The 20,029-nt window shown below is 49.0% G+C and overlaps 2 protein-coding genes and 1 long non-coding RNA gene across 5 annotated transcripts; 1 reads left to right on the top strand and 2 right to left on the bottom strand.

The window, feature by feature from the left end:
* Positions 1,486-13,623, top strand: LOC110403465 (endothelin B receptor-like). The gene is made up of 8 exons (XM_021406668.1): positions 1,486-1,707; positions 4,053-4,575; positions 6,010-6,122; positions 6,629-6,833; positions 7,501-7,650; positions 8,193-8,326; positions 8,602-8,710; positions 9,379-13,623. Exons 1-8 carry the CDS (start codon positions 1,616-1,618, stop codon positions 9,526-9,528), a joined length of 1,476 nt encoding a protein of 491 aa, XP_021262343.1. The 5' UTR covers positions 1,486-1,615; the 3' UTR covers positions 9,529-13,623.
* On the bottom strand, positions 2,059-6,686 carry LOC110403470. The gene is made up of 2 exons (XR_002441683.1): positions 6,556-6,686; positions 2,059-2,712 (listed from the first exon to the last, which is right to left on the bottom strand). It is a non-coding gene; the product is annotated as an uncharacterized LOC110403470 (long non-coding RNA).
* Positions 13,522-20,026, bottom strand: LOC110403467 (DNA-directed RNA polymerases I and III subunit RPAC2-like). Of its 3 annotated transcripts, none has more exons than XM_021406673.1 (5): positions 19,877-20,026; positions 16,828-16,925; positions 15,677-15,753; positions 14,584-14,666; positions 13,522-13,719 (listed from the first exon to the last, which is right to left on the bottom strand). In XM_021406673.1, the coding sequence occupies exons 1-5, from the start codon at positions 19,913-19,915 to the stop codon at positions 13,672-13,674; spliced, it is 345 nt and encodes a 114-aa protein (XP_021262348.1). In that variant the 5' UTR covers positions 19,916-20,026; the 3' UTR covers positions 13,522-13,671. The 3 variants fall into 3 exon arrangements, with proteins under 3 accessions (XP_021262348.1, XP_021262350.1, XP_021262349.1); XM_021406675.1 differs by lacking the exon at positions 13,522-13,719 and adding an exon at positions 13,726-14,099; XM_021406674.1 differs by lacking the exon at positions 13,522-13,719 and adding an exon at positions 13,726-14,102.

A 20,029-nucleotide genomic window follows, 5' to 3' on the forward strand; every position in this document is an offset into this window, starting at 1 on the left:
AAATAAATAGCCACAAATTTGAATGCTATTGGAGTCACTTAGAAGCCAAGGCATCTTCTATTGTATTGCTTGGAAATGCCACCTAGAAAGCCTAAATGCCATTCTAGAAAGTTTTCTCTGCTGGAGCACCTCTCCTATGAAGACAGATGGAAGGAGCTGTGCTTGTTCAGACTGGAGAAGAGAAGCCTGCAGGGAGACATAGAAGGACTTTTGTATGGCTTTGATAGTTTTGAACTTACTGGAAATTACACTTTGAAGGTTGGTAATGGAAAGCCTAGTATGAAGAAAAGATTAGAAAATATCATAGCCTGAAGATAAAACATACAAATAACAGGATGGAACCGGAGATGGGCAACCAGGGTGAACAAGGCTATGGGATGGCTTCCTATAGCAGAGCTAGGTTGTTCCACTCCAGGGGCAGGACCTGGCACTTCCCTCTTCTGGACTGCATGATGGACTGCCAAGCCTGCCCAGGTCCCAGTGGATGGCAGCAAGACCCTCTGGTGTACCAGTTATGATCTCTTGTGCTTGAGATTCTTTCCACTTAGGAAGGCATTTGAACCCATTCTTTCTGTCCTTATTTTGGGGCTAGAAGGGCAAAGGGATTCCCATACCAAAGTGAAGTTACTCCAAAAAGCAACCTGGCTTCCCCATCATGCTATGCCAGCATGCCTTCCTGAATCAGCAAGGACACTGGAACAAGATGATTTGGCTATTTTTTTTCTTTTTTTTTTTAATAAAACAACCTGCTTCATACCAAATAAATCCCCAGTTTCTGAGCAGAGCCAGCTTCAGATCATAGTGAGGAAAAAAGCTTTCCTCTGCAAGGAGATGAGCCAAGGAGGTTGGGAGAATCTTTGTCCCCAGGGCTGTGCAGAATAGGATCAGGGTGTTTGGAGGAAGGCAGAAGGGGTATCACAGAGGAGCTGCTTGAGATCATCTGCTCAAGGGCAGGAGAAAATCAGAGGGGGATCTTTGAGTCATGACCATGTCTAGAGACCAGACCAGAGGCATGAGGGAGGCTGCTGGGACCCTATGGCAGCACTGACTGCTCAGCCATAAAGGGCTCTGCCCTATATCTCAAGAGTAAAATCCAAGCAGAGCTGGCACGTGAAAAAGCACCTCCTTGCAGATGGAGCGAGGTCTGAGCTCTCACCCCAGCCTACTTCACATGGACAGAGGCTCAGGGAGGAAAAATCAGAGTCTGTCCACCTTCAGCACCTCTGTAAGGACTTACTGTGCCAAAAAGGAAACAGCATATCCCCTCCGCCCTGCGTGCACTCTGGGCAGAAAAGGCTCTGGTGTCTCCCAGAACTCTTTCCCCAAAGATGGCTGGGGTCCATGCGCCAAAGCACAGCCCTGTGCCAGTGTCAGCAGCTGTCCCTCAGCTCCCTCCCCCCGCCCCGAGCAGGATTTGTTTATGATTTCCTTCCCTGCCTGCGTTTCTCCTGCTTCGCCCTCCTCCTCCATCCCCGTCCTGCCTTGCATTTATTGGTCGCAGCAGCTGCATTCAGGGGCAGCCCAGCGATTTTCTATATAACTAAGTGCTCCGTTCAGAGAGACCTCAGCAAGTCACAAGAGGGAAGGAACCCAAAAGTAAACTCCAGAAACTACAATGCTGCCATACTCCTGGGACCTGTGGGACAGGCAAGCGGCCGTGAGAGAAACTGATCCCAAGGGCATCCAGAGATCGTGGTCTCAAGGAAGGTAACCTAACTCTGATGAAAAGCTTTGCTGTTCCATTCACTGATTTGCAAACAAAATGATTTCCTGCGTCTGGGTGAGTTTTTAATGTGTTTTTCAAACCCGTGGTCTGATGGAGATGTTGGAGGGATCACACCTGCAGTGAGGTCTAACAGGTGCTGCACACTTTTAGGGGGAAGGTCCACCATTCCGGGGACCAAGCTGAGCTCAGGAGAGAGAAGCAGCTGGGGATGTGTGTTCATATCTGCCTTTCTCCCCTCTTCCCCTCACCCATGGTATTTTTGCTGCAAAAGATGTTTATTTGCACCCTCCGCTGGGCAGATGGGATGGGACCATCAGGCACCTCCCCAAGTGATCAGAGGTGTGAACAAGGCTCAGAGGATTTGGGGTCAAGTGATGCTGGCTTTGTCTTCCACCCGCTGGGTGCTCAACAAGCCTCTTAGCCTTCCGTGCCTTGGTTTCCCCCACAAGTGAGAACAAGGTATAGTTGCAAGCAGTCTGAGATGAGGGAACATGGAGGGCAAGAAGTCAATGGGCTGCTGAGCAGGAGAAAATAATGCTCCCCTTTTATTAAACTGATGGATATCAAGGCAAGATGGGGGAGAAGCACTTCTTTTCAGTAGTGTGGAAGGGATGGGCAGGATCCAGCAAGATGTATCCTGTGATTCTTACTCACGAGTTCCTCTGCCAAACCCCTGGGGCACAACAGCACCAAGTTCTGAGTTCTTCACCAGGGAGAGCAGACAGGAGCAGCCCACTGCTGCCCAGCACACAGCTTTCCAGGGATGCTCTGGTGCCTAAGTAGGTGCTCAGGTAAACAGCAAAAGGAAGGAGATGTTGGAGAGTCTTCTCCCATCACAAGGTCTCAGGTTGGGCAATCAGCTCTTAAGGTATGTGCTGGACCAGCAGAGGTGCCAGGACCTTCAGAGCCACCAACAAGGCTCTTCCCACAGCATTTTACAGTGGTCACTGGGTGATAAGCTGCAAAGTTTGCAAAGCTGCTTGAGCCTGCAGAGATAAAAGGCACGGTGAGCACGCAGAATTGCTACGCACCAGGCATGAATATTTCAGCAGATAGAAGCATGCTGACAGTGAGCTGGAAAGAAAAGGGATGGGATCTTTAACTCTCCTGTGCTAAAACAGTATCTAAGGTGCCATCACAACATAAGGGTCAAACTAGGAAGAAAAACCTTTAAAAAGTAGTTGTTTTAACTGAACTGAAAACTCAGCTCTTGAGTTCATGAGGTCTGAACTGTGATTGAAGGTCTGTGGTTATTTTATTGCCTCTGTTTGACATGTAACTGAGAATAAATGTCAGGTTTCCTACTAACATTGCCTGTTTGCAGCTTAATTCAATAAGAACCTGGCTGAAGGGTCAGAGAGAACTGAGCCTTGTTTAGATTGCCTAGCAGAAGCAGCAGTATGAAACTGAGAAAAGGGTAGGTCGGGTTAGGCTGGTTCATTGGGAAAGCATCCAGCTTATCACTGATCACACTTGGAGACTCCCAAACAAGCAGAAAATTGCAGGTGTTCCTGCAGAGCTGTCACACAAGGCAGCTGTACCTGGAGGAGCTGTGGCTGTACCTGGTGGGATTGGCATTGGCTTCCCAGAGAGTAACAGCATGGTCCCACTGTACACGCAGCGCTGAAGCCCCTTCCCAACATTCATACCAGTACAGTGCCACAGCATCCTCAGCTGTCCCATAAGATGCATGGGATTTGCTGCTCAGCCAGCCCTGCCCGAGAGTACTGGCTGAGATCTGCAAAACAGAACCCACTCTGGTGATATTTACTAGCAGCACTACAGCCTTGGTCAGCTTGAGAGACCTTTTACTGTGCTCAGCAGCCAACACTGCAAACAACACAGGGAGATTTATATCCCCAGGTATTGACTGGAACAGCATGGTGGATTTGGAAAGGAAGTGGTTCAATTAACAGCGATTAAGGAGAGGGAAGGAGGGGTTGTTCTGCTTGCACATAAATTGGAGTAAGATGTCAGGTATCAATAGAGCATTTCTGGAAAAACCCTCATGGTATTTTCCCAGCATGGTTCTCAGGATACTGCACTGAGTTTTGCCTCTTTGCAGTGAAAGATGGCATATAGGATCTGCTGATGTTCATGCTGCTCCACCTTTCCCATGGCACAAAGCAGAAGAATATCTCCTTTGATCCTATGGATGATGTGGGGTTTGCAGAATCATCCCACTGTGCAGGTGTCAATGGGGCCCTGAAACTACTTTTGCTCCACTGACTGCAGACAAAATACCTCTCTGCCATCTTCTTAAGCACTACCAGGCCCCCTCCTCTGCTAACCCACTTCTCCCCGTTGTCCTTTTCTCCATCCGCAGAACAGACCAAGCCCCAGGCAAAGACATCCCAAAAGCACTCCATTCTGCAGCCAGCTTTGCCCTTTGGTCCTCAATGGCAAGAATCCCAGCTCCCACTACTTTGGCCATCCTCGTGACTTGCCTCTTCTCTGGGGCACAGGGCCAGACCCCAGAGGCTTTCCAGGCAAGCTCCAACCCCTTCGAGGAGCTCAGCCAGGAGCAGGCTTACAGCCTGGTGCAGCCAAGCCTGTTCCAGGATGCCAAGGTGCTCAACTACTCAGAAAGTCTTCCCAAGAGCAGTGGGTCGGAGCCACCCCTGCTGCCTGTCTGTGTGAAGCCCGCAGATATCAGGCATATCTTCAAGTACATCAACACCATCGTGTCCTGCACCATCTTCATAGTAGGGATCATTGGGAACTCCACGCTCCTGAGGATCATTTACAAGAACAAGTGCATGAGGAATGGGCCGAATGTTCTCATTGCTAGCTTGGCGCTTGGAGACCTCCTCTATATCCTCATTGCTCTGCCCATCAATGTCTATAAGGTAGGCTCTGTGCAACACGAATACTAGAGCAGGAATGGTGCCTGCTACCACCTGCCTTTGTGCCTGCCCTGCTATCTTCTATCTATTATCTTCTCTTTATCGTAGGCTCCATTTTTGGCAAGGACTGGGGGAGGGTGATCATGGTCTCCAAAGGAAGAGGGAAACGTAAACAGGCACAAAGTTCACAGTAGGTTCCTGGGAAAGCAGAGGTATTCCTAACTATTGGTGTGTTCTATATACACTCACATCCAGATCTTTTAAGTCTTATTTAAAATTGCAAGGAAAAGAGCCACGTGCAGTCTCCTGGCATTCACAAATCAACCTCTTGCAATAAAACAGGCTAGAGGGGGTTTGGCAGATGTTGGATGCAGCCCTGAGACCCCAACCAAAAGAAGAAGTTGTACTGTGTGAGATGTACAGCTCCTCCTTGCCTACCATGTGGGACAGGTTTTGGTGGTCTGGAGTCAGGGGTTTATAGGAAGGGTCCAGAAAGGTTGCAGTGGGGTGAAGGACTTGGAGCTCAGACGCACTCATACAACAGGGCTGTGGGTACGTAGGTCTGATAGCCCTCCTCCTTGCTATCTGTCTGCCTGCTTCTGTTATATTACACAAGTCCGTATATCCTAAGGTCCTATGTATCATAAAAAAGGGCATGTGGGACCAGATGGAGCAACAACCTCACTGAAGAGAGCTGGCAGATGAGCCTGTCACAGGCTGAATACTCAGCTCTATATCGTGGTCAGGTAAGTACTGATGGCTGTGAGGGCTGTGCACAGTTCAAGGCTCATATCAAAGGCTTCATCCACAGGACAGCTCATGCTAACACAAGCTCTTGGCTTCAAGACACACTTGGCCATCTCTCAGAGCTCCCTTTCTCCTCTCTCATATTGCCCCACTGATACACTCTGCTTGCCTCAGTTGAGCTTAGGGCCACAAGTAGGTACTGGCTTTAAAGGAAACACCAGATTAAATCTAATTCCAGAGGTGAGAAGAGTTTTGAGGAGAATTTGCACTAAGGAATCTAAATGCGGTAGAAGGGCAGAGTATAGGGAGCACGTAAGTCTACACAGCTGTGAAAGCTATCTCAAAGAAGCTGATCTTGCTGGATTTTGGCTATTTCTGAGAATATCTACTTCCCCTCTGAAAGCATCCCAAAGCCCATTGTAGCTTTCAGGATTGAGGACTTGGTATCTGAACCATCTCTCCATGTATGTGTAAACTCATCTCACAATGAGCCCTAGGGGAAATGAGTGGTTCCCAGTACAGCCCAAAGCTTCGGAGAGCGCATACCATGCCATCCCAGTGGAGGTAACCTCAGAGTGCTTTCAGCTGCTCTTTGTGGGCTTCTTGCACCTTGTGGGTAACCACCTGCTATTACGGGAAGCCAGGCATGCCTTTCTGAAGCAGTCTGTTAACCCTGAGGTTCTTCCCCAGCTCTTGGCAAAGGACTGGCCCTTCGGTGTGCAGGTGTGCAAGCTGGTCCCCTTCATCCAGAAGGCTTCAGTGGGTATCACGGTCCTCAGCCTTTGTGCCCTCAGCATTGACAGGTGAGAAACAACTTCCACAGGTGCACTGCCCAGCCTGGCCCATATTTAACCATAGTATACCCCTCCGTTGCCTGCAATTAGAAGACTGTAGGGTAGCTTGGTTCCAGGCCAAATTCAGAGAAGGGAAGAGGGAGCTGTTATGTAGGGCTGAAATCCAACAGGAACCAACTGTTCTCTGTGGTGAAGTAGTTTAAGTCCTGCTGGAAAAGGTTGACATGAGGAGCATAACATACTGAAATCACTGCTAGGCTGGTGGGGAAGGATGGCACCTCTGCCACCAGGAGGTAGACATACTGGCCAAGGTCAGCTCCCTTCACATCTATCCCTTGAGCCCCTGTTGCTGATTCCTTCCCATTCCAATGAAGGAGAAAGCAGAGCAACGGTGAAGGAAGGAGGGAGGGAAAGGGACTTTGGGGACAGTTCTAATACTCACCTTCCTAGCTTCTTTCCAATAGTGGCTTTTCTCACTCCTCTCTACTCTTGTTGTATTCTCATGCGCTGGTCAGGTACCGAGCAGTGGCCTCCTGGAGTCGGATCCAGGGCATAGGAATCCCCATGTGGAAGGCGGTGGAGGTGACGCTGATCTGGGCAGTGTCCATTGTGCTTGCAGTCCCTGAAGCCATAGCCTTTGACATGGTAGAGATCAACTACTGGGACCAGGACCTGTGGGTGTGCATGCTTGCCTCCGAACAGAAATCCAGCTTCATGATGGTACGTACCCAGACCCATCCCAACTGCAGTGCGAGGAAGAGGAAGACACAGGCAAACGGGGCTTCCTTTCTCCTTAGAGGGTTAGATGCTTCTGTATATGACTTCCAGCCAACAGGGAGAATATGGGGAGAGATTAGACAAAGCACAGACTACACAGGAAGTACCAACATGGGGTAGAGTTGCTTTGAGTGTGAGGCCTGGAAAAAGGCAGAAAGTCCTTTAGCTATGTTGCATCCTCATTGCCCACATCAGAAGGTCATGACCCATCTTAGGAAGCTTCAAGAAGCTGCTAGGCTGTCACAGCAAGCCAAGGAGCATCTCCACAGCCAGACTGCACAGAGCCAGCTAAGGGTGAGCAAGGGAATTAAGACCTTTGTAAAGCATCACAACTTGCCCTCTCACCCCAAGTCTGCCTAAATAAGCACCTTACAACAATGTATCGTACAAAAGTGCTAGATTGGTAGCCAGGTATAAACCAGACTTCCCTTCTTTGGGTTAAGCCCTGGGGGGAAGATAAGCCCAAGTACACTTAGCCCAGGGCATGTTACACTTTCATGCATCAGAAGTGTCAGAGTGGCCTGATAAGTGACAGCATTGGTGTCAGGGACCAATGCATCAGCTACCTTCCTTCTTCCTTGTTTCCAGTTCCTCTCTGTTTTGCATACAGTTCTATCGTGACGTGAAGGACTGGTGGCTTTTTGGTTTCTACTTCTGCCTCCCCTTGGTATGCACTGGCATCTTCTACACCCTCATGTCGTGTGAAATGTTGAGCAAGAGAAATGGCATGAGAATCGCTTTGAATGACCACATGAAACGGGTAAGAAAACCAGGAGGGCAGAAACCCACAGATTTCCCAAAACAAAGGGTAATGATATAGAATGGGAGAACATATGCGAGTTCCTATAAAGGACATAGCTTCACAGCAGTCAATGGCTTCTTGACAGATGGATGCAGATGCATGGATTAAATAGGGAGAAGGTCTCTCAGCTCTACAATCTTCCACCTGAGAGACAACCCAAACCGCCAGCACTGTGATCATGGACCAGCTTGCTTTTCAAGTCCTATGGTCATTTATATCTGTCTTTGCTCTCTCCCATACCTTGCTGACCTGCTGTTTGTTCCAATAACATAGCAGGAAAGGCAGATGGATGAGGCCACCTGCAGACTGGATCTCACAAGTCATCCTCATGATGTTGGAACTGGGGCCTGCAGGCTGTAATTTGGACTGCAAAGGGTGCCCAGTCCTCTTTGGGTTACAGAAAGGACATGAAGGGGCATTGCTCAGCATGAGTAGAGGGTGCTTTGCCCCAAACACCCAACCAGAGTATCCCTTCTCTCCTGCCCACCTTCTCCTCGCAGCGTCGGGAGGTGGCCAAGACTGTGTTCTGCCTTGTGGTGATCTTCGCGCTCTGCTGGCTGCCGCTCCATCTCAGCCGCATCCTCAAAAAGACCATCTATGATCAGACAGATCCCAACAGATGTGAGCTGCTCAGGTAAGAGAGCTAGCAGGAGGGCACTGTGCCATAAGCTCCAGCGAGCACCTGCAGAGGCTCACCAGGGTCAGGGCAGGCTGAGGGAGCTGCCTTCCAAACACCTTCCAACTGTTCTTCTAGATGGCATTGCTCTCTAGAGAGGCACAGAAAAAGGAAGTGGGGGGCCCTATGGAGAGAGAAAATTCAGTTTTCTTTGTACTATTTATGAGTTAAAGAAACTCCTTCAGCTGTCCACTCATCAAGCTACCAGCCCCTTCTCTTCCCTCTTGCCACAGTTTCCTCCTCGTCATGGATTACTTTGGGATCAACATGGCCTCTCTCAACTCCTGCATCAATCCTGTGGCTCTCTACTTCGTCAGCCAAAAATTCAAGAACTGCTTCCAGGTAGGGATGGTACTCCCATTGCCATAGACTTCTGAGCTTCCCAGATGAGGGGAAAGGCAGACATCAGGTACACGCAGGGCCTGCCAGGAGCCCACAGGATGCCCATATTTGCTCATTATCACCCTCCTCCCAGATTTTCACCCTGCTAGGTGCCTCTCTTCCCAACTTCAAGCACAACAGAGCTTCCTGCCTTGCTATGGGGAGGCTTTTGCCAGTGCAAGACCTATGACAAGCCCCAAAGAAGTCCCTGTGGTTCTGAATCAGAAGCAACCCCATACACCTTTAAATCAGGGAGTAGGGCTGCTATAAACTTTGAGCCCAAACTGCTCAGGGAGAAATGCCTGAGAGGGAAATGCCAGAGGGAATGCCTGAGAAAGGATGGGGATGAGATGAAAATCACCTCCCAGCTGCTATGGCAAGCTAAGCATTACCTCTATTTTCTGTCCCTCAAGGACAAGAAAACACAACTGCAAAAAGTACCTGAGGCTTTGCAGTCTTCATTTCCAATCCATGCCAGGCCTATCTTGACAAACCTATTCCTATCAAATCTATAGGAGAGCTTAGCTCAGTGCACAGCATAGCACTGCGCAGGTTGACCTGCCAACAATGTTTCCGCCGTATCCCACATACATAACATCTGTGCCTCGACCCTCTTTGTCTCCTCACAGTCCTGCCTGTGCTGCTGGTGCCAGAGACCCACTCTGAGCATCACACCGACAGATGAGAAGGGCTCCGTGGGGAAGTGGAAAGCCAGCGGGCAGGAGCTTGGACTGGACCGGAGCAGCTCCCGCTTGAGCAACAAATACAGCTCTTCCTAAAGCAGAGAGGAAAAGGCACTGTGACAAGATGGTAGGACACCTCAAATCCTCTTGCACAGCCATTTCCTGGCTGGGCGTGAATTGTTTTTGCCCTCACTTTATAACCCACCTGGGTAAGAGCTGTAGCATTACACTGACCCCTGGGGCTAGCTCTAAACACAGCCTCAGGGTTTGCTTGTCCGTCCTCCAATCCAAGTCACCTCTGCAGGAGGAAGAAGAATGGGATCCAGCTCCTAGTAGGATTTTTCAGTTCCTTGCAGGATAGCGAAGTGACTTAAAGTGACTTATGCTCATCTGTCTTGGGTAGAAACATGGGGTGAGGAGATGGGTGTGAAAAGGAAAGTTGAGATGTGGCCATTTTGAGATGGATGTGGGATAGGGAGGAGAGGGCAAGGAACCCAAGCAACAGTTTCCAGCTGAAAAAAGCAAAGCATTGTCCCTTATGATCTCCCTCTGCTGGAACAGTTTGTCCCAGGGCAGAGCACCAAGGTAAGACCCAGGCACCATGTAGGTCTTGTAGACCATCAATGACCTGAAATCTCCCCCAGCCATGGTATGGAGGGATGGGCAGCAACCCAGCTTCACAATGCAACCAGCCTGACCTGGGGAGCTCTAAAAGACCTCTCCTCTTTACCTGTTCCCAGGAAATTTTCTCCAGGCTCTCCACTCAGGGATGGCATTCACCCTGCCTGTATATGGCACAAGAAGGTGCCTGAATGCATGGGACAGAACAGCTTAGGAGACCGGATATCCTCAGCAGAAGCCAGTGGCAGGCATCCATCCAAACCACCTGCTCCAAATTCCCCCTCCCCAGTTCCTAGACCCCAGCACTTCTTGGCCACAGCTCCGTGACACCAAGGTTCAGGCCATTTGTAAGGGGGATGCAGATCCTGATTCTCAGGGTCGAGCTAAGGTGGAAAACACAACGGGGAAGGCTTGACCTCAACTGAAGTTGCTGCTGAAGCTAACCAGAAGAGCCTTCACAAATTTACTATTTAAAGTGATCAATATCTAAATGCCTTCTCCAGCATGACTTTCTAAAAATCATGCTTGCACCCCTTGCCAAAACTTCAAGAAAATCTGTATGAGAAAGTTTTAATTAGCAGGTTTTTGATAATTTTCCTGTTGTTGTGTTTTTCCTCTCTCTTTTACCCCTTTTTCCTTTCCTCTTTCCCCTTTTTACCTTGTCATGGGAAAAAAAAAAAAAAAAAGAGAAAAAAAAAAGGGAGAAAAGACTTGTAAATAAAGCTAAACACTTTCCAGGTGACACTGTATTTCAGTGAAAGCTAAGCTAAAAACAGCTAAAAACAAGTATTTTACAAACAAAGCATATTTTTGAAAGACAATTAGGTTTCAGATCTAAACAGAAGGACTGAGGGATGTCTAGACCAGTAAGTTTTCCATCAGGTTACCCACCCACTAGAGTAGATTTATTTGTATCCATTTCACAGTGCTGATGCTGTGCTTTGCCTCTGAGCTGCCTGCATTTTGTTGGAAGACAAAGTCAATGGAGAAAATTGATAGCAATGAAAAGCTCCATCTTAGTAGAAGGATTTTTTAAATAATTGTGCTCCTTAGAAAAATAATAACCTGAATTCTATGTATTTCTGTAAAGAGTCAACCTTTGTCATGTTGAAACAAGCATTCAAAAGCCCTTTTCCATCCAGGACAGCCCCAGTTATGTCAGCCTGGGTTCCTCTAGCTCTATCCAAACCAGCAATAGGAACAGCCGAGTGCTGCCTGCCACCAGCTGGGCAATGATTGTTCTCTTACCTGAACACTGCATGGGGACTAGCAGATTTAAACTCAACAGTTCCCATTCATTTCAGTGAAGACTGAAGCATCTGAATGATTCCCCAGCAGTGACCTTTGGAAACAGCATAAGGAGCAGTGCCCCAAATGTTCAAGATCCACGATTCTCTCCTAAGGACAGCCAGGACCTGCTCAGATTCACAAGACCTACAGCAATTACAGGCACACAGGGGAATCTTTTTACCTTGCTTAACCTCCCGGACCCCAAATAGCTGACATCCCTCTTTACACTCCACAGCAGATTTAATCATTCCTGCATTAGCAGCTACACTCAGATCAACATTTTCACCTTATATGGTTCAAAACCAGTCTCAGATCTGCACATGATTAATATTGCAACAAACAGACTGCCATGAATTCATCCCAGCTCTGGACATTGCTATCACTTGCTGCATGGCTGCCTAACACTGACTTTAGCCTCCTTTGCTTTCTTTCCCCTTGTGTTTTCCTCCCAAGTGTCTCCTATTAAAACCAACATCATAAAATTTAACTAAGTGTGAGAGGGGAGGGAGAGAAGAGAGCTATCAGCTGCAAACACTATCCTTTTAAAACTCTTACAGTGTGGTGGCATTCACTTGGCACTTTCCCAGCTCTCAAAGGTCTCTGTTAGGCTACAACTAAGACCAAACACATTTCAGCTCAAAGAGAAAGCAACAAACATCAGATAAGGAGTGCACATGCAGCCAGGTTTTAGCTGCACATATAATCGCAGATGCAAAAACAGCTCTCACCTTTCAAGACCTTTTTAAAGAGTTACTCTCCATGCCACCAGGGCTGAGCAGTCACAGGATTGAGCCCAGGTGCATGAGTCAGGTTCTTGTTTATTCGCCCCTTTTCCCTTCAGCCAGGCCAAAATCAAAGCTACTGCAGCCACCTGTAGAGATGTAGGACCCCATTGGCATGGGCAGGATGAATCTATTGCAGCAAACTGAGGCAAAGCAGCCTTACTACGAAATGCAGGGTTCAGATGGCGTCCGGACCTAATGCCTGCGAACACAAACCCGCTGCCAGCCTGCCAGAAACCAAGTCTGTCAATTTGTATTTGAAAGAACAATTTTATTGAGAAAACCTGACATTTTACATCCTCTTATTCCTCTGTATGTTAATAAAACATGCTGGTGTTTGAAAGGAAAGTCTCTGGGTGTTTCTTATTAAGCAGCAGGGGGTCTGCAAAGTCTGCTAAATACTTAATTGAGAGCCAGCAGGTTCTTTTGGTAACTGCAGACCTCCACTGAAGAGACAGAGGTGTTCCCCCTGGGCAGAGCAAACTGGGAAGGTTCACGCTCCTGCACCCAGCACGGAGCAGAAAGAACTCCTGTTACTTCATGCCACGTTACATTCAATGAAAGGCTTTCCCTTGGCTAGCTGCCAGCAGATCGGAGCAAGGCTGGGGTTTCAGCATCGTGCTTTCTAGACTTGCTCACAAGGAGTTGTCTGGGCTTGTGGTTGTCTGCGTTCTTCAGTGGGTTGAAATGAGGCAAGTTTTGTTGCTTTTTTTTTTAATGATGATAAAATGATTCTCTGCTCATTTGAGGGTGAGCTGTTAAAAAATGAAGGCTGATTATATTACTTGAACGCATCCAGAGAGCAAAGAAGCTGGCAAAAGGGCAAAAAGACATATCCTGTGAGGAGAGTCTGAGGATACTTGGGCAGTCCAGTCAGGAGGCCAAGAGGCAACCTCATTGCTCTCTGTACCTTCCTGTGAGAAACGAGGAGCGAGGCACAAGTCCCTCCTCCCTGGTAATCAATGACAGAATGCAGGGAAATGGCAGAAAGCTGTGTCAGGGGAGTTTCAGACTGTATACTAGGAAAATTTGACCACCCTCAAGGTAAAGAAATACAGAAATAGGCCTACTAGCAAGGTGGTTGATGCCCCATGACTGTCATTGTTCAAGAGGCATTTGGCCTTGGGGCCAGTAACAGAAGGATTTAGATCAGAAGAGGGTACTGCCTCTCTCAAAGCCTGATTTTACACTGCACTGAACTCCTTTGCTCCCCTTGTAGGCTGGAGCCAGACCAGCTCTGTGCATCAGACTACCTTCACCACCATAAGTGATCTGAACATCCTGGGCAGAAAACAGCGACATTTGGAGAGGGGAAGAAATAAAACGGAAGCGTGAAAAGAGCTGCCTTGCAGCTATCATTTTCTGTACCCGTGCAAGCTGAACACAGCAACACCTCTGCAGCATCAAACTTCATATACTTTATTATTAGACAAAATACACGCTTGCATCAAAGTACTTATAAAAAAAAAAAAAAAAACAACTCTTGACACGCGGAATTCAACACACGAACGTTACACACATCCACGAGGACTGCCATCCCCAAATGCTACTGCATCTCTTCCTCCCTCTGGGCCCTGTATTTCCTCATGCTCTTCTGCAAGCAGGAGCAAAGGACAAATGTTAACAGCAACATATTTGAGCAATTCACACACCAGTATCACCACACCAGTTTGTGCTGTGACTTCCCTGTCCAATTCCTGGAACAGCTGAGGGAACTCAAGATGCTCTGACAGAGCTCCAAGCGCTTCCAGAAGAGACTGAGCCTTTAGTCACCACAATACAAAGGAAGTCAGGCCATGTCGTGTCCAGCTGCAGGGGTAAGCCCTAACGAATTCATACAGGCACTGGCCTCATCCTGGTAGATGCTTTGAGGAAATACTGAGAGAAGCCAACCAAGTGTGCTACGGGAAGACACATTCAGCAGCCTCCAGTACCCTAGGTCTGCTCTCCAAGCCCCAGCTCTTGGTCACTCTCCTGCTAAAATGTAGAGAGACAGCACTCAGAGCTGGGCAGTCCACAGACTGGCTACAGCTCAGGCAAAACCTTTAGTGGGTGTTTTGGCACTTCTCACATGGAAGCAAAAAGTTCAGAAGTGCTCCCATTTAAGTTAAAAGATGGGAAGTTCGAGAATTCCTTCCTCCATCACCCGCAGGAATTTCTGCTCCTTAATGCTCCAGCAACAGCAAAAATATGGGCAGAAACACTCATGGGACAACAAGGAGCTCTGCTGAATCCCAAGCGGTACCTTCCACTGGAGGACCCACAGGGCTTTGCAAAGACTGACCTATCCTCCCCTCTTCCCAAACCCAGTGGCTGAAGCAGTGGTTTAGGACTTGGAAAACCACAGTCAAACCAATGTCAGGCAAATGACTGAAAAAGCCATCTGGCTTTCCATGTCAAAAGTTCTCAGCCCCTCTCGACCAAGAAGTCCCCTGAGCTCTTCAGGCAACAGTCTCACCTCAAACGTATCGAGTACGTGTTGGCAAACACCCATCAGGTCGTTCAGCCCTTTGCGGAATGGCTCAACAGCAGGAAGGGACCCTTCAGAAAAGCAGATGCATTAGTGAAGTGGAAGGTGGCTGGGGACCTTTCCCTCACCACTGCAAGCCACCATGGCTGTCCCCACAGCGGGGAGAGGCTCTTAGATGGCACACAGCAACGTGTGTGTTCATGCCAGCCTACCACCAGCAGCCCGAGCCCAGAGCTCCGTGTGGTACTCTATGCTATGGCCCAGGAGCAGCAGATACTTACCCTGCAGTTAGTCCCAGGTTGGCAAAGCCAACAGGCTGAGCAGCAATTCTTTTTACAAAGTTAAAGAGTCAGCATACACAAGCTAGCAACTTGCTTCCAGGAACTGACTTCTACATATTTGATGCTCAAGGGACCAGCCCTATGGGGAAGGAATGAAATAACAGTATCTCTCTAGGCAGCAGACAAAGCTGCAGAGCACACGGGGCCAATGCTGGGACGAACAGGTGACTGGAAGAGGCTCAGAGCTGTCAGTGCTATCTATTATCAGGGGACAAAGTCCTTTTCAGGAGGCAACTCATTGGGTCAACACACAGAGTCAGTGGGATGAGGCTTTTCAAGACAGCCTCGGGTCCAAAGCTGCAAAACAGCTGAGTAGTTGAAAGTAAAACAAATTATCTTGTTGCAGTTAGGTGCATCAGCACAGTTTCCGAACACCACATTGACTTCAGGGTAGATCAGCCCTGACAGTGAACAGCAGATCTATTCTACCCCCAGCACGACAGCTCAGGGCCTGCTGCCAGCCAATTCAGACACCTGGGATCAGGCAAGGCCAAGGGATCCTCAGGCCTCAGCTGTCAGATGCTGCTCAACCCTACAGCTGGGAAACAGAAGAGCTGCAGCACAAAGCTCAGAGCAGCCTTCCCAACTAAGCAACAGGGCACAGAAGTTGCAGATGGCTAGTAGAGAAGAGAGAGAAAAGTGCTTTTCTCTGCTTGAACAACCCACAGCTGAAACCCAACACAAGTAGGGTAAATCCCACAGAAATACCCCAGACACAGAGGGAACACGCACATCCATACCTCTGGTCTGAATGCGGAAGTTGATCTTGCTTTCAGATGGGTGTGTGATGCAGTAGCCACAAAACTCCACGTCGGGGCTGTGGTGGGGAGAGAGAAAAAGAACAGTGGAAGCTCAGACTGTTCACAGCACATCTCAGGAAAGCCAGAATTTCAGACCATCTCAGACCTGCTGGGTCTCAGGATGCTTCTGCAATGACTAAGAGGCTGCCAGGAGGGGTATGCAGAAGGGAAACAGCCTGAAAAACTTTATTCACCTTCTCTACCTTTGAATTGCAGCCTTGCAAAGGAAGGATACATCTGACAAGCTCCTAGTGCCACCAACTGCCCAGTGGCAGGCCAGAGAAACTACAACATCCTCTACATTTCAGATACGAAATTTCCTCCAGTTAACCACGAAGCAGCACTAAGGATTAGCTGTTGCCTAACGGATGGAAAGCTGGAAGCCAAGAAGGCTAAGACAGCCAACAGGACAGTGATCTCATCAGCCAGCCCCATCCTCTGGCACTCAAGTGGTAGAATAAGGCAGGCCTAGAGATAGTAGCCAAGATCAGCTAAAGGTCCAGATCATCAGGTAAGTCTGTGGGGATAAAACGAGTCCAAGGTCAGGCCAAAAAGTCAATTCACAGGCCAGGTGAAAGAAACCCAGCTTAAACACAACTGAGTGATCACTAGATAGGCCTATAATGATAAGAAAGGACTGCAACCAGGTCTATAAAGTCTGTAGCTGAGTGCAAGCAATACTGCACCCAAGCTAGGAACTAGTACTCCTGTCATACAGACAACAACTGGAAGCCATGAGCTTAAGTGAGGCTCCTGGACCAATAGGCAGGGTATGGAGGCTTCAAGTGAGATCTGTCAGGCTCCTTAAGGCTTATAAGTCAAGACCCCTCTGGGTCCTGATAACAATAAGGAAGAAAAAAAAATAGGAAAACAAAAAAAGAAAAAAAAGCAGCTGATTTTGGGAACAGAAGTCATGGGTTAGGAGTCTTTCATATAATGTCTGATAAAAGACCCTAACAGATATATAAGGAGATGACTTTTGATTGCCTGTTTCATTCTAACATCCACTGAGGTGCAGGTTAACAAAGAGAAGGCCAGAGTAGGACACAAGCACTCTTAGCAGCACCAGACACTGTAGAGGCGTTACTTACTTCTTCATGACCATGTAGCGGAGGGAGTTGCCAAGTGTGTGGTCCTCATCATGCAGCACGAAAGTGACACAGTTTCCATCTGTCCCGTCTGCCTGGACCTGCCACAAATTGGGAAAGAAGAGATGCCATAATGTTTTCTGGGGTAATAAACTCCAGGATGCTAATGAAGAATATATTATTGCATCTGGCTGATTCTGAGTTACCAGAGGCTGAGAAAACTGCATTTGTTGCACTTTCAACAACCTGTACGTGCCTGTGCAGGGCCTGCTTCCGGGGGATGCTGTAGGAAGGGTAATTACTGAACCCCATAACACCAGTAGCAATCCCCTAATTCTGCTGTTTTAGCCTCGGGCACCAAAAAAGTATGAAACTAGCCAGTGTTTCCTGAGAAACAGTTTGGGATCTCCTCTGAAGCCAATGAGCCATCTAATTAATTGCTCAGCTACTAGAGGACTACTGATCCCCTGACATTTCCCCAGGCTCCACAGAGCCTGATGTACCCAGATGGCCTGGATCATTTCCACTCCTAGCAGCAGAGAGACTTCAAGGCGAAGTGTAGAGCCTGTCTGGATGAGTAATGATGTCTTTGCATCCTGCCTCTTGCCAAATCTTCAGCTGCTCCAGTGGTTTTATAACCTTCAGGTGGAGCAATGCCCCCCTTCCTCCTCCTCCAGGTTCCGCTGCCCCAAGGATCTGAATCAGCAACTTACAGAGGAGATGCAAGTTGCATCCTGCAAAAGAGATCACCTAGATGTGCAGCATGACTCCAGGGCAGGTTCCCGCACAAGGAGCTGTTGCAAAAGAGCAGATGTGATGCATCTCTTGCCTCATAGCAATTTGCAATCCACCCTCAAAGCAGTAAGTGTAATTGGTGATTAAAATAAGGAGAGGCAAAACCTTCTCTTGACATGGCATGGCAACATGTGACTTGTGATGTCCGGAAGACAGCCTGCCTGCTCTCCTGCTTGCTGGACCCAGCACCTTCCCTCCTTCTTCCAAGAAACAGCAGCTAGCCTCAGCTCATCCTACTGTTGGGCCTTGCAAGGAACTATTTATTAAAATTGTCCTCAGAACGGATTTTCTTTTTCGTTAAGACTACAGGCTTGGACAAGAGCAGGTTAACTCAGGAGGCAGCTGCCTGGCACGACACGTTGCCTGGCATGACAGGTTGCCTGGCACCCATTTTTCTCCCTGCATTCAGCTGCACCTTAGCTCAGGTATAGGTGTCCACACACAAAAACAAAAAGATGTTTCTCCTGACTGAGAGCAAATCTTAACAGCTGAGTTACAAAATTGGCATAAAAATAACTTGAAAAATAGGATGCTTGGAGCTTTAACACATAGATTTGGGAGTTGCACCAGCTTCAGACTCCCTTCCAGAGCTGAAGGAGCTTTTGTACGCAGGAAGCAGAGGAACAGGACAGGATGCATCTCCTGCATGGTGGCTGGGTCTGCTTGTGGGAGAAAGCAACAACACAGTGAGTTCGGCTGTCTTTGCCTCCTTAGCACAGCATAAGTATGACGAGCATTGATCCAGCAGATAAAAGCCAGAGCATGGCTGTTTCACACAGCCACAAGGAACATGTCCTGAACCTGTCTGCTTCACAAACTTGATTTCTCTCTCTCCTTTTCAGTGGAGAGTCCCTTGATACAATTCAGGACTTCAGCATGACTGTAAGCTTCACTTCTCATCCAGTCACTGTCCTACCTAGTCAGATATCTCACCTCTGGCACAGTCTGAGGCTTGCTCTGATAGAACACAAGGACAATTCCTCCCTGGTCCCTGCAGCATTGGGTCTGTACCTTGAGGCAAAAGGCTGAGATTTCTCACAAGTCTCATCCTAGAGGCGTCCTGGCATCCCACCATCCACTGCAGGAAGACTGGTTCTCATATAAGCCAACTTCAAACAAAAAAATAAATTTTAAAACTAAGTCCTGATGCCCTGGAGCAGGGAATCCCACTCTTTAGGAGGTTTTTCCCAATTTGGTTATACTGCTGGCATTTTTACTGAGCTGTCCTTATTCTGGTAACACAGTAGAAGCAGTGGGAAAACTGTTGAGCTCTTTAGGATTGATCAAATTCAACAGGAGCCTCCCAGGGACAAGAGAGATGGAAAAGCCTCCCCCTTTCTCCCCGGGTGATTCTGTGACCCCTTCTGCCCCACGCAAGGCTGAGTACTGCCCTGGCCACCTCCGCAGCCCACGCTCTCTTTTACCATCCTGCAATCTTGCATCACGCAGAAGTTCTCCTGCTTGGAGGGGCAGGAATTTACAATGAATGATTATTCAACATTGTATTTGGTGCAGTAGAGGATTCAGTAGTACAGAGATGGATGGGAGCAGATAGGTAAGAAGCGGGTGTGGAACAGTCCCACAGGTCACTTATGCTATGCTCATTGCAGCTTACTGGACACTTTAATGTCAGAACACAAAGCCTTTTGCTGGTCTTTATGAGACAGTATCACTTTCTATACACTCTCCCTCTGTGCTGCTAGGAGAAGCTTAGGGGCTGCAGACTGAGAGGTTATGCAGGAGTTAAAGCAGCGTTTTTCTGTAAGGCCAGCAACTCGCAGAGCAGGCTGCGTCCTCCTGCGGCTCGGCGCCCTGCCCGGCCCGGCCCTGCCCGCCCGTTAGCGTGAGGCGCAGCGCCACCTACCGCTGGTGGCCGGACAACCGGAGAGCAGCACCCCGAGCTGGAAGGCGCCGATCAGGATCAGCGAGCCCACCTCCTTGCTCCGCACAGGACCGCTTAAAAAATCAGACCCTAAGGCTGAGAGCGTTGCTGGATTTCAGCAGCTCGGGGCCGTGCCCGCCGCCCTCTGAGGCAGACCCATTCCCCTGACGCAACTCCGTGCCGTTCCCCCGGGCCCCGCCGCTGTCACAGAGAGCAGGCGGCCCGGCGCGCTGAGCCCGGCCCCGCGTGCCTCCTGCTCTTCAGGAGCTCGGGCCCTGTGGATCCTGCCCGGCTCTGGTCGCCGGATTGCGGCGGTGAGGGCCGAGCCGCGCCCCATGCCCGCTCCCTGCCGCCCCCGAGCCCCGCGTCCCTTACCATCTCCAGCGCGGCCTTCCTCTCGCCGCTCTCCGCCATGCCCGCCGGACTACAGCTCCCAGCAGGCCCCGCGGGGAACTACAGCTCCCAGCAGGCCTCGCGCGAGCCCGCCGCACGGCCCAGCGGGAAACTACAGCGCCCAGCGGGGAACTA

This window comes from Numida meleagris, chromosome 8, assembly GCF_002078875.1.
Source record: "Numida meleagris isolate 19003 breed g44 Domestic line chromosome 8, NumMel1.0, whole genome shotgun sequence".
Lineage (NCBI taxonomy): Eukaryota > Metazoa > Chordata > Aves > Galliformes > Numididae > Numida > Numida meleagris.